The 15241-nt window shown below is 34.8% G+C and overlaps 1 protein-coding gene across 3 annotated transcripts in view; it reads left to right on the top strand.

The window, feature by feature from the left end:
- The window catches only part of Suv3 (Suv3 RNA helicase), a 222567-nt gene that overhangs the window by 125048 nt on the left and 82278 nt on the right, over positions 1-15241 (top strand). For all 3 annotated transcript variants that reach the window (XM_090394567.1, XM_090394561.1, XM_090394574.1), the window contains 2 exons: positions 514-642; positions 9420-9513. In XM_090394567.1, coding sequence (XP_090250693.1) covers positions 514-642; positions 9420-9513 — 223 coding nt within the window. The remainder of the gene's footprint in view (positions 1-513; positions 643-9419; positions 9514-15241) is intronic.

Raw genomic sequence — 15241 nt, 5'->3', positions numbered from 1 at the left:
TTGTGTTAGCAGATTAATTCCTAAAACATAAACTGCCATATATAAAATAGCTGTTAAATCGAATGTGAATATCTTGTTAAGATATTGAACATATGGCTGATTTTAGAATCAGTCTGCTAATATAAGTTTTTTACACAAATCATAGGAAACTGGTTGAATAAATTATTATTTTTTTAGTCTTTTCTCTTCATGGTTCAAGATTATGAACGATTCACACCATGGAAGCTTGTTGTCAACTAATGTTTTTATAGCATCACTGATTTCAAACTTTTTTTATGACATATTGTACAGAATCATTCCTATAAGTATGCTTGAATAATATTTTAATATTTTAAACTTGGCATTCACACCATGAAAACCTATTGTCAACTAATGTTTTTATAGCATCATTGATTTCAAACTTTTTTATGACATATTGTACAGAATTCATATTGTTTTCTTTCATTCCTATTCTATAAGTATGCTAGAATAATATATTTTTAAACTTAAAATTAATCAGAGATTTCTTCCTAGCTAGCCTTCAGCATATCCTACCAGGAGATTGTATTGTGTGTTTCAGTAAGAATGATATCTTCAAAGCAAGTCTAGAAATAGAAAAGTTGGGATATGAATGTGCTGTTATCTATGGGGCATTGCCACCTGGTAAGCATTTAGCTTCTAATTATTATTTTCTTGTATTTACATATTCATGTTTTTTTTGTTTTTTTTTTAAGTTGGAATTGCAGCTTATTATAATAATAATAATACACATGTTAGGATTTAGGGCCATGAGATGTCTGTCATACCCCAAAATCTCAATTCATTGATAGCTCGATATGATGAAGTTGTGTGCAAATAAGATTTAAAAATGATAAATCAGTCTAAGAAAATTTTTCTCAGGAAACTAGTAATAAATATTGCCATTGTTGGACTATCGTGATATCTGGTATGCTTCTTGGGATACCAAAAAAATTATGTTAAATGGAATTCATCTGTTTTAAAACTTTTTCTTTCTAGATGTTTCAGCGCAGATTGCACATTGAAATTATGGCACTATAAAATAATGACACTGCAAGATGCTTTCACTGTGGAAAATTTACTTCATTTTAACTGCAACAGCATATATTGATAACAAGTATGATCAACAACTTTCTTGGAAAAATAAATATTACTCCTTGGCTTACAACTGCATACTAACTTTTTTTTTTATTATTATTTTTATTTATTTTTTTTTTATGCCCATAGATGCTGAATGTCACTCCCTTATCTCACCGGATTTTGGGAGTGAAGTCTTCTTCTAGAATAAGCGGTAGGGCAGAGATTCCTTTCCACACAAAGTTAGTAGGACGACCACAAACATCCATGCCCATGGTGGGATTCAAACCCCCAGCTTCTTGGCTAGAGAATGAACATGCTAACCACTTGGCCAACCAGGTCGGCAAATACTATGATACTGTATTATTTATTTCTATATCCATTTCTAAAGATGATATTTTCCAATGAGCCACTGGAAATGTTGCTAAAGTTGGAGCTTTAGTAATAATTTAATATCTGATGTTTTTTTTTTTCAATAGTTTTCTGGAATTGCAAATTTTTATTTTATTATTATTATTTTATATACATATATATTTTTTTTTTTTTTTTTTTTAAAGAATAAATATTTAATGACTAAAACCAAGATAAAATATGAAGTTTTAATGAAAATGATACAACTAGTTTCAGCCTTTTACAGCCTTCTTCAGGTATCCACTAAAGGTAGATCACAGTAATAAAAATTGAAGTTACAAAAAACTGAGAATTACAGGCAAAAAATGCAATACATAATTGACACAAAAACGTTGTATTTTTCAAGTTGTTCTATCTAACGTGCTATTGTTTGTTGCATGCGAGCTTGCAAGTTCTCGTGAACGCTAGTATTGAACAACTGCAGCATGGCTATCAGGGATGTTGTAACTTAAATTGTTGTTCAAATGTTCATCTCCTATAAAAGATCACATGCATCTGCCCTATCCAGTCATGTTCTTTTCTCAAACAATCATGATGATCTACAGAGTCACTCAGTTTGCTGGGATAAATCTGAAAACATTTTCCGTTGCAGTGTTTGAGTTTGAAAGGAAAATCGTGGAGTCCAGGGAAATCCTCCTAAATCCTGAACATTTGAATAGCAATTTGAGTTACAACATCTCTGATAGCCATGCTGCAGTTGTTCAATACTGGCGTTCACGAGAACTTGCAAGCTCGCATGCAACAAACAATAGTGCGTTAGCTAGAACAACTTGAAAAATACAACATTTTTGTGTCAATTATGTATTGCATTTTTTGCCTGTAATTCTCAGTTTTTTGTAACTTCAGTTTTTATTACTATGGATACCTGAAGAAGGCTGTAAAAGGCTGAAACTAGTTGTATCGTTTTCATTAAAACTTCATATTTTATCTCGGTTTAAGTCATTAAATATTTATTCTTTAAAATGTACCATTACACCCGAGTAGAAGCTCAGGAATACGTGTGTGTGTGTGTGATCCACAGATGAGAGGCCACAAGACCTATAGTACACTAGTGCCATGTGTGGGCAAGAGGAATGGAAGAAAGGAGGAGTCTGCTCACAGTTTGCTTTGAACAGCTGTGGGTTGTAATCTTTGGGGAAGGTAGAGTGAGTGAGACTGTTTCAAAGGATAGAAGTTGATGGGATGAAGGAGGCAGTGGAGTTTGTCCAGTGAGTTTCAAGATGGACTGTAAAAGGATTGGTTAGCAGTGGGTCTTGTTTTAATGATTTTGGAGGAGAGTGGAGGAATAATAGTGGCCAATTCAGCAGAGCATTGTCTATGAAAGTATCTGTAGAAGAGGTACAAGGCAGTGAATGTCTGTGAGAGAGAGAGGGATTATTAATTAGCCAGATTGCCCTCTTCTGGATAGAATCAAGCAATCTTAGAGAGGATTTTGGGTGCACCATCTGAAATATGGAGCAATATTTCATGGCTGGGTAGATTTGAGCTTTGTATAGAGTTAACAGCTGTGAAGGTGTCTTTTGTGCAAAAAAGTACAAATTTTTTTGGTGACTACAGAGGCTATAGTTGAAATATGGTTGTGCCAGGAAAGATCAGAGGTGCAAGTCAGTCCAAGAAGAGAAATCTGATCTTGTTCTCAGTATTACTGAATGTAAGGGGAAGGGATGCAAGCTCTTTCTTGTGAGATATCAGACAGAACTAAGTTTTGGTGGCATTGAAATTTACAAGGCTGTCCTTGCCCCACTGGGATTTTAATACTTGAGCAGTAACAGGTTTGTTGAATGAAAAGGAGGAATGGAGTGTAATGTCATCTGAAAAGCTTTGGATATTATTGGAAGTGTGTGAAAGCAGGTTGTTTTTATATACAAGAGGAAGAGAGTGAATGAAAGAACAGAACCCTGGGGTTCTTCATTGGTGGGGAAATCTGAGGTGAGTAAGCTTCCACTATGACATGTATTAAGTGACCAGTGAAAAAGTTGGTGATCCACTTGCAGAGTGGATTGAGTAGGCCCCTGTGCCAAATCTGATCAAATGCCTTTGAGATATTGAAGGCAACCATGTGAGTTTCTCCAAATTTCTCCATGGCCTGAGTCCATAGGTGGGTGGTGAAAGCAAGAGGATCAGCTGTAGATTGTGAGTGGAAGAATCCATGCTGATTAGTTGGTATGTCTCTAGGTGGTTCAAGAGTTGGTTGTTGATGACCTTCTCCATAATTTTTTAGAGAACAGAAGTGAGAGCACTTGAATGGTAGTTCGATGTTTGACTTTTATCACCTTTCTGTGGGATGGGCTGGATGTGGTCCTGTTTTCATGTTGTCGGATACATGCCAGCTGAATAGCATAGATTGAAGAGACGATACAGAATGCATGTTAGTTCTTGGCACAATTTTTTAACATAATAGATGGGATATCATTGGGACCAGATGCCTTGTTTGTGTTCAAGTTATTCAGAATTCTTCAGATTTCTTTTTGTCAGAAGAGGGAGACATGAAGGGAGCTGTTCTTTCTGGAGTGGAGAGAATTTTGCCAGATCATCAATGCAGGAATTGGAAGAGAAGAGTGATGCAAGTAAGTTGGCCTTGTCTTTTGGTGAGGTGACTACAGTTCCATATGGATGTGAGAGTGGTGGAAATTCTTAGTGGGCAGAAGTTGTGCCCAATGGCCTTGGCAGGGGACGAGGAGGAGTAATTGCCATTTGGGAAGGAGGTGAGTTTGCAGCATTTGGCTCTTTCAAAATCTGACTTGGACTTGGCGATGATTCTTTTGCAACTGTTTTGAGACAGTTGTGGTTTTCTTTTACAGCATTGGCACACTTTTTTTGAGAACCAAGGCTTGGATGGTGGCTGAGAATTTGGAGTGGCATAGAGTATGAAAGCCTTCATTCCTGTGAGAATGATTTCTGTTATTCGGTGTGAGTAGGTGTTTGGATCAGAAGTACTGAAGCAATAGTCAGACAATGGGAAGGAAGAATAGAAGTTATGGAAGTCCTCCCATTTGGCACCCTTATAGTGCCAAAGAATATGAGACTGTGAAATGATGGGTGCAGGTTGTTCTGCAGCAAAAGAGACTTGTATGAGGTTGTGTTCCGAGTTTCCAAGAGGAGAACCAACAACCACAGTATACCTGGAAGTAGGAAGAGGTCGAGTGCATTGCCAAATTGGTGGGGGTTATTTAGTATTCTGAAGCTAAGTTCACATTATGGGTAAATACCAAGAATAGTGATCGGAGCTTGCTCCACCCTTGCTATGAGTTGCCTCAGTGCATTGCCAAATTGGAGGGAGTTATTTAGTATTCTGGAGCTAAGTTCACATTATGGGTAAATACCAAGAATAGTGATCGGAGCTTGCTCCACCCTTGCTATGAGTTGCCTCAGCTTGCACTACCAAATGGGACAGGTGCTGCACTATCCAGGTATTTGCCTACGCTTGGAATCGCCGAACTTTATATAGTTTCTATATTAAGCATGAAACTCTTTGAGTTTCTTATTCGGCTAAGAAACAATATGGGATGTAATATCCCTTAACTTAAATAAGTTCATGTCGCCGAATTGAAGCCTTTGGCTCTTCATATAATTAGTAATTTATTAGGACACCTTCTTGGCAATTCTCATAGAAGGGATGTAAGTTCTGTTCGCTACAAACTTGGCATTAACTAGGTCTACCTACTCACTGATGAGATCTCAATAAAGGTTGAAACTGGTCTGGGTAGTGACCTTCTCTCCTAGGAGCTAAGTTCACATTATGGGTAAATACCAAGAATAGTGATCGGAGCTTGCTCCACCCTTGCTATGAGTTGCCTCAGCTTGCACTACCAAAGGGGTCAGGTGCTGCATTATCCAGGTGTTTGCTTATGCTTGGAATCGCCGAACTTTATATAGTTTCTATATTCAGCATGAAACTCTTTGAGTTACTTATTCGGCTAAGAAACAATATGGGATGTAATATCCCTTAACTTAAATAAGTTCATGTCGCCAAATTGAAGCCTTTGGCTCTTCATATAATTAGTAGTTTATATTACTGTTTAGGCCACGAATGTTGGTGAAGTGGACGGTAAAATCTTTTTTTGGCAAGCAGAGGCTCAGAATCAGCAATGTCATGATTTTATGATTCAAGAAACTTAAAATAATACCTAATAAAACATGTACACCTGTTCATGATAAATTTCTATGTGTAATTACTCTTTTTTTCACCTCCTCACACCTATAACCACTAATTTAATCTGGGTTATTATTACATGGGCATCTTCATGTAGTCCAAAGATTCATGGGTGGCTCCATGCTAACTATTATTCACACAATGGCTTTTTGTGCCTCTCCTTGAACTACTTCACTGATAAGGCACTCATGGCCACCTCTGCCTGTTCCAAGTGCCTAGTCCTTCTTTCCCCACAAAAAATCTAATCCTTACATCCTTCTAACCACACTCATGCATAACTTATTTATGATACTGTTTTACACAGAATTAGATTAAAGAAAACCAGTGTGCTATGTAGAAGTTATTAAGGTTAGAAAGATTATTTATAGAGTCAGCAATGGCTATGAAGCATTCTCCTAACTTTATCAAGTATGGCTGCATTAATCTGTTAGAAATTTGGGAGACTTTCATCGTAAGATCAACTCCTACTCAACTGTAATGTTTCTTTTATACATTAGAGGGTGCTAAATTAGGACTTCAGGTCTTTTCTCCATTATAGTTAGTTTCACTTACTCATTGTTGCATGTGAACTGTGACACGTTTGCCCTGACGATGCTTGTCTGAAATCCAGAAAAATATAAGCCATTTAATAAACATCTTTTTATTATTTTATTTGTTTGGTATTGTAATACCATTAAAATAAGTTATGAATGAAGAGCAGCAACCTAAGTATAGAGTCTTGTGGCACATCACTGGTCCTTCACCTTCTCTTGGTCAACTTCACCATACTACTGTACTCTGGCAATCCATCACCCAACCTGCATTTCACCAGCTTCATGTTCATCCCCATCTGTTCCATCTTATGTAATAGTATTTCATGCAATATCATGATGTAGTTGTTTTCCTTATATAACTCATCTATCACTTTATTGTAGAGAGTGAGTAAATTAATAAAACAAAATCTCCCTCACAAGCCACGCTCTTCCTCATAATGTATCATATTCCTATTCACCTGTTCCTAAATTTAGCACTTAACTTTTCCATACCTTAACTACCTTGTGAAATAATGATTGATCTATAATTTGATACCTCTGTCTGGGATCCTTATATACATAAAATATTATCCTGCTCTCCTTTTGTTATCTCCGAAGAATGGTTTCAGATACTAATTTTTCTCTTGCATTTTCCCACAGCACATGGGTTGGTATATCATCCAATCTCATGGATGTGTTCACATTGAGATTTCTCATGTTCTAACCACTTCCAGTTCATCTATCTATTATCACATCAGTCCCGTGCATATCAGTCATATACACTTATAAAGTGATTACTCACTAATTCAACTCTTTCTTATGCTTCTGTCACTTCCCTACCTTTAGAGTTCATTAAAGTCAGTCTTCTTTTTACTTGCCACATGGTGAAAGAACTGTTTGGATATTTCCTATAGCCTGCTCAGCTGATTTCTTCTCCTAATCTGATTTTGCCTTCCTCACTATGGTGGGCACTCTTCTTCATGTCTGTGCTTTGTGTTGCTCATTTAGTTGATCGCTTTCCTCTTTATATAGCTTTCACAAGGTTTTCTTTTTTTTTTTAAACTTCCACTGAATGATGCTACTTTAGTATGCTGAATACTAAAGTAGCATTGTTCAGTGGAATGATTCTACTTTAGTATTCAGAAGTGAATACTTAAAGATTCCGAAGTGAAAAAAAAAAATTCTTTCACTTCTGAACTTAATGCAGTGGAGCATGTTTTTTTATTCTTCGCATAGTATCTAAGTCATTATCTCCTAGAAATGACTGACTGTAGTTAATGATTAGAGATATATTTCAACTAAATGGTGTCTCATCTTCCAGTCTGCCTTCAGTAAGACAACTTGCAGAAATAAGGAACTCTATACACAACAAGAACTGAGGAAGGAGTTGGTCCTTTAATGAATTTATAAGATCAGACAGTTTCAGTGAAACTCGAAGGCTGTGCACAGATTTTGTTTGTTTGTTTTTTTAATTCTGGCTTTTATCGAAAGAATGGACAGTTCAAGATAACCCAAAAATACTACAATACCACCCATTTGGAGGATATAGAAGCCAAGGACGACCAAGGAAAAGATGGAATGACATTGGAACAGGCCACTGAACTTAAATCCCTGAAAGTATGTTGATGATGGCTATTTTTTCTGACATGCTCTAGACATGAGTAATAGCTGCCAAACTTTAAATAGTGTCCTCATCCATCTGAACAAACAACATCACAGATGCATTCATTTCACCATTGAAACTGAAAACAATAATGCACTTCCTTTTTTGGATACACTTGTAACATGTCTTCCCTCAAACTATCTGTTCTTCACTGTTTACCATAAACCTACATGTATTGGCCAATACATGCACAGACTCCCACTATCACCACCCCACACAAAAACTTGTAATTAGCACCCTCAGAGTCCCAAACTCAGAAACCGAGTCCCGACAGTTTATTCTAATGAGCAGGCTCTGAAAAAAGACTTTAAAATAATAAGCAAAATTTATAAAAAAAATACTACAATAAGAAAACAATCCATAGAATCCTTCACAAAAATAAAAAAAAAAATATTACAATAAGGCCATAGCCATCCCTTATATATACAGGGAATTTCTGAACGAATAGACAACATGCTGCAAAAATACAACATTAAGGCCACTTTTAAACCACTAATGAAAATCAAAAGTATACCCAGCTCTTCTAAAGCTTTCCTTGCCTAAATGAGGGAAACAGAAAATACAATCCCAAAATGAAAAGAAGTACACAAACGACACATCAAAGTCCTTTTAACAGAAAAGCAAGTCTTTCTGATCTTGCCACTACAAGATTGATTGGAAAGGCACCTGGTCCTTACATCTGATCAAAACCTGGTATGAACATAAATTCAAGGAAGCCTGTGAAATGATCATGCATCAACCAAATATGGTTGATGGTTAAGCAAAAATGATGGCTTATCCACAGCCCACATAGCAACCAGAAAAAGAATAATTTTTCAAGAAGAAATAACCCACATTTGGATACCAGGAAGACAAAAAATTTAATTTGATTAATGATCCAGTTGCTCTTAGACAACAAACAGAACTCTAAAATAATAGGGCTATAGGAAACTAGTAACCACTGATGTAGTTTTCCCAATGTATTTATGGCGTGTTTTTATTACCAGAGGTCTGGCTATGGTTAACAATTGACCAAAGTAGTTATAGTTTTACTCAGCCCACTTTAGTGTGTACCAATGTAGATTTGATCCACTGTATGTGTATATGTATCCCTGAAGATGGCCTTGATATAAAGGGCACAATGCCGAATTCTGTTTTAATCTAATTCGCCAACATCGTAGTCTGTCTCCATAGTTATTCGTAATGAATTATGGTATGGTCAGTTTTTGCATTGTGTCTTTTCTACAGATGTCTCTTGGTGCTTTTCACCAAAATAGCATCCATCAATCCCTTGTGTACCCAACTAAATAGCCATTCCCATTCATCTTTCATTCCATTCACTTCCGTTCTCTGAAACAGCCTTCTCCACAAAGTGTTTCTCAGATACCAAAAACTCCAGCTCTTATGTGATGTTAATCTACAATCTAACAGGATTGGAGAGCCGAGTTACTTTCCACTTGGCTAACCAAGGAAGTAATGTATGATATTTTGAAAACAATTCATTAAAGCAAATATATGGATGATTATGGATATACATTAATATAAACTGATTCTCTTTAGTATAATTATTTTATGAAATATAGTAGTATATTGCTTTTAAAGCATTAAGTGTTATTTCATATTATAGCTACCAAGCTTGCACAGGCAAAAAAATTTAATGATCCAAATGACCCATGTAAGATATTAGTAGCTACAGATGCCATTGGAATGGGACTGAATCTGTGAGTATACACCATAGAATGACATTGAATTTTTCTTAAAATATTTTCACCAAAGATTTCATATAATTTCCTTTAAATATGAAGTCAGTAAAGAAATCAAATATTTCCTTTTTAGAACAGTAACACAGGGTTTGAAACTTAGCTCTATACAGAATATAGATTTGTTTATATATTTAAATACAGCATTAAAATAGTATTGATTATTTGAATTGACTAAATTGAGAACCATATTATAAAAGTGTCACACATCTTGACAATAGAACATTCTTGCCTTCTTTATGACATTCGTATTCATAAAAGGTTGCGAGTCTATTGCACACTTGTACTCTGAGAACTAGATAATCTGGAAACCTTTCTCTAAAGCAGGATCATAGTTCCATACAGTTGATGAAATTCCTTTACCTCCTAAAAGTCATTTATAAATATCCATGTCGTAGATGATTCAAACCCATAATCAGATTGGAGAGCGAGATGCTATTCACTTGGACAACTATGCTGGAAAGTTAACCAGAGTTAACAAGAAGTAAAAATGATAGCAGCATGATTATATAAATAGATAAAACACCAGTAGAATATTTTGGGCTAATTACTGTTGTGTGTGTGTGTGTGTTGTGTGTGTGTGTGTGTTTTACTTTTCATTCATTATGCCTATGAAATAGTTTAGATGTGTTTTGTTATCTGGGAAAATTTCATTCTGAAAAAGAGATGGCAAAACATTACAAGATTTGTCATAAGTATTTTGCATACTTTGATAAAACCTAAGAATCAAGATATGTGCCACACAAAGTTCTCTACCCACACATGTTGAGCATTTGAGGAAATTGATCCAAGATGTAACAAGATGTCTTTTCTTTTTTGCCAATCTGATGAGGCATCAAGCAAAAAAGCCAATGATGATTGCTGTTTTTTTGCTTAACCAGTGCTCAAGACCATAATACCAGAAATAAAAGAACATTTCTTATCCAAACCTAGCATGGGTCAAAAAGGTATATTTTTATGCACCAAATCCGGATGTGTCTTTACATATGTTTTTATAAGTGAGGAAAGTGACTCATACCATCCTGAAACTGAGATTGAACTATGGCACCTCACACAAAGCAATTATACAATCTGGTGGAAGATAAATGTATACTAAAGGATTCTGCATAGATTCTGGATTTAAGATTCAAAACTAGACTTGTCTGCCTCAGACAGTTTGCTTTATTATTATTGTTATTGGCCTTTCACCAGCCATAGGTCCATCTAGGATGGCAATAGCATGAATTCCACAAATTATGCAAATTCACATTTATACTATAGGATGTACTCTCAAACATGTTTGAGGGCAGAGGAAAACCATTCCAACAGTCTGAGATTAATTCACCCAATGCTAGAGGAAGCAGAACAAACAGTAAGTGCAGACACCATGAAATTCACAACAGTACAGTATGTGTTACAGACACATAACAGTACTGACATCTTCAGCCTGCCCAATTAGATAATCATTACAATAAACTTTAATTAACCTATCCTTCTAACCATAAGAGCCTGTCTTTTTAATATCAGCCCCACACATGAGAGATCCCAAGATCTATGGCATGATAGGCCATGTGTGAGCAAATAGTTAGAAAGAAGAATGGAATTTATTGATGCAATTTTTGAAGACTTGTAATCTCTAGGGAAAACGGCGTGAGGAAGACTGGTCCTCATTATACATGCTGGAATGAAAGCATATTAGAAGTGTGATTAAAATTAAATAACAAATTTAACAGCTGTTTCAGTGTATGTCCCTGAAGAAGGAAAAGAAGAAAAGACCACATACTACTCCTTTGACTCCCTCAGAGATGCTATGGTCACTTAAATATCCTGGGAGGGGAAACATTAGCAGAACAGGTGTTTGATGACAGGAGAAAGACCCACTAGAAGACTAAGATCAAGGTGTATTGATGCAGTTAAAAGGGAACGTATATGATCTGACAGAAGACTAATTTGGGGGAAAATTGTCAATTAGTAATAAACTTTCATATAATACTAATAAAATATCCCTTACATCCCTTAAATATTGATGTTGATTTGATTTCATGGTGACAGTTTATTAAACACACTCATAAGTGATATAATAAATCAGGTGTTTTTGACAAAAGATTGTAATCCTATAGTACATTAGTACCTTGAGTGGCTATGCTGAGGATTTTTTCTATTTTTATTAATTATATATTGTATATTTTGTTGTTATTTATCATAACTATATGATGAAATTCATCTATCACCTGAAGACAATTACAAACATCCATGCCCATAGTTGGATCCAAATCCACATGTTGGTTGGAGAGTAGATATACAAACCATTTGGCCAGCCATCCAGGCTAGTAATTTGTCTGAAATAAAATATCTTACCCTTTATCAGCACCAGTAGTACAAGTGGATTCGGTACTGGTATTGTCTTAAGGATTAAGTGATAGAGAAATCTTGCTCTACAGGATGACATAAGTTGATATTCTCTCAAAAATCCGTATACACATTAGCCTATTATCAAAAAAATAAAATAAATAACATTTAGTAGTTGAATCAAATGTATCAAAAATAAAGCAGAAATTTATCTTACAAAAAAAAAAAAAAACTCCACCAACATTTGTGACGTAAATGTGAACAGATGCTTCAGATCATTACATTCAGACCTGATCTCCTATAGCTGTAATAACTACTATATATGATGACTTTTGGACTACATTTTGTTTTAAATCTTCATCACGTCCTGGAGAATGCTAAATCTGTTATCCTCTGTTTTTGAGTTTCTCTGGCTTAAGGTTGCCTTGTCCCATGCGGTATTTTATCTGTAGCTATTACTTATACTTACTTACTCCTCTTCACTCCACCTGGAAGCATAGGTCTTCCACCACCATTTTCCACAGGACTCTGTTTTTTGCTTCTGCTTTTATTTGGTTCCAGTTTTTATTAATATTTGTTATTTCTTTCAGTATTGTTCTTTTCCATGTTTCTCTTGATCTTCCTTCTTCTTTTACCCTCTGGATTCCAATCTAGAGCCTGTTTTACTATTATTTTATCTTCTTTCCTCAATACATGCCCCAACCATCTCCATTTCCTTTCACGTATCTATTGCAACATGGGTTTCTGGTTTGTTCTCTGCCATAATTCTTAGTTTGATATTTGTTTTGGCCAATATATTCCCAGTATCATTCTTAAACACTTGTTTAGGAAGACCTGGGCACTGTTAACTATCTTTTTGTTTAACATTCAAGTTTCTGATCCATACATTAGTATTGCCTTTACATTTGAGTTAAATATTCTCATTTTAGTTTTTATAGACAAATTCTTGTTTTTCCAAATATTTCTAAGTTGGTTGAAAGTTGAATAAGCCAGCTGTTTCCTTCTATTTATATCTTCAGTAGTTCCTCCTTTTATTGATACTATCGAACCAAGGTATATGAATTGTTCTGCTTCTTTCTTCTATTGTTATTTGTTTATTTTTTTGCATTTATTTTCATCAACATTGTTTTATTTTTATTTATCCTAAGACCAACTTTTTTGGCTGTTTCTACAAGTGTTGTTTTTTGTTCTATATGTTGATGCTTCTGTGAAAGTAAGCAGATATTCTGCAAAATCTAGATCGTGGAGTTGGTTTTGAAGTAACCATTGTAATCCTTTATTTCCATGAGATACTTTTCTCATCATCCAGTCTATGACAATTAAAAACATAGTAGGGAAGAGTATACAACCTTGCCTTACTCATCTGTAGCTATTATTACATAGAAATGTTTAGACAAACTGGTCTGGCTAATAAGAAAAGGATGATCATTATGGGCAATTTTAATTATGAAAATATAGACTGGAATGAAAAGAGAGAGCATCAGGAATCAAAGAGAATGAATTTCTTTAGTTTTTAAGGGATAACTACCTCAAGCAGTATGTAACAGAGGCCACACATGGATTTGAGGATCTTGGATTTGATTATCTCATCAGAAGATGTTGTTGTAAATGAAGTGCCACATCATCCTCCAGTTAGTGAAAGTGACCTTGAAGTGATCACTTGGGTGGTTGCCAGCAATATCAGGACTTTTGTGAGAACGAGTTATATGTGAAACTATAATGCAGGTGATTATGGCAAATAACTCAGGAGGCAGCTTGTAGTGATATCATGCAATGAGGAATTGATGTGAAGGAAATCAGGAATTATCTGGCAGAGACAATGACTGATTGTATTCCAAAGGTCAGGAGATTAAATAAGGTAGGTGTAAAATGGATGACTGAAGAGATGAAGTGTTAAATTGTGAATGAAACTATGTTGTGTAATTTATTTTTTTCATTCACATTTAACATTGCTTATTATATATTAATCATGATTTGTATAAAAATTAATTATTGTTCCTTAATTAAAGATTACTATTTAAATATTTATTCTAAACTTAACCTACTATTAATTTATTAAATAATAATATGTGTAGAAATTTATGATAACTAAAATATATATATAAAGTAACGAAAAGTGTTATTATAAATAATTGTATACGTAATGAAAAAGCTGATTAAGTAGCTCAAATATTCTGTTTATTCTTATTTGTAAAAATTTAACGTTATGTAATCACTTATGTAGTAGTAGAGCATTGTATTACATTAGCGAAATGTTTGCGTTCATTGGTTGTCATGGAGACGCATGAAATAAACAAGCACGAGTCGAAGAGTGCGTGACCTTGGAACCAAAAGGAAAAAGGAGGCAATAAGAACGGGAATGAGAGAGAAAAGGGGGAGTTTTTGCAGAGCCTGAAGGAAGGTAGGATACAAGCAAAGAAGTGAAAGAAAATTATAAATTCTTTAGGGCAGAAATTCGTGAGAATAGTGTTTAGAAGTGAGCAAGAACGTAGTGAATTATATACTCAGCTGCAAGTGAAATCAGCTGTTGTTGTAGAGGAAAATTGGTGTCGTAATCGGATAAATAAAGAACTGGACATTCAATGGGAAATTCTGATTAGTTCCAGTTAGTCTAGGATTACGTCTTAATTCTATGTTGCCCTGAGAAGAATTATAATGAATTTAACTAGTTGGAGAAAAGTAAACAAGAAAAGATATCAGTACCTTATTGCTGTTGTTTAGAGTAGTGAAGCGCGATTAACAGTAGTTCAGTTAAAGCATTGGAGAATTTTATTTAATGTGTTCCACTAGCTTAAATAAGTTAATTCATAAGTGTGCTCACAATTAATTGATGTATTGAGGATTGTATCTGGTAAGAGTAGTCATACTTGTTTGTTTATTCTAACATTAACATATCTTCGAAGTTCAAAGTCCGAAATAAGATTGCTTGGATTATTGTCTACCTTGATTAGTGCTTCCTGTGAATTTAAACATTAAGTACAGCTGATAGATATTTGGAGACTGTTTAAATAAGAAGTTTCGTTTTACTAACTTGAGTTAAGAAAGCTTGTGATTTTGAAACTGTGAATTGTATGTGAAAGTTTAGAACATTGAATTGGCATGAGTGACTTAGCAAGATGTATTAAGTTGATTGTATTGTTTCATTTTAAAGCAGAATTCTTGTATTTGTTATATATATCATATATTAAATGTTTTATTTTGTTAATCTAAATATTGTGTTTGCCTGAATTCCTTTTTATTGCACCGTTCATAAATATTCAAATCTTGCAGGAACCCCAAGTGGAATAGTAAATAATTCGGCCTAAATAAATGAGGAGACTGCTAACTTAATTAAAAATTGATCCTACTATTTTATATAGAC

This window comes from Typopeltis vanoorti, chromosome 1, assembly GCF_054136105.1.
Source record: "Typopeltis vanoorti isolate ZY-2024b chromosome 1, IOZ_Tvanoo_1.0, whole genome shotgun sequence".
In the NCBI taxonomy this organism is placed as follows: domain Eukaryota; kingdom Metazoa; phylum Arthropoda; class Arachnida; order Uropygi; family Thelyphonidae; genus Typopeltis; species Typopeltis vanoorti.
Note: the sequence above shows the minus strand (reverse complement) of the source record. Positions and strands in the feature narration are given on the sequence as shown.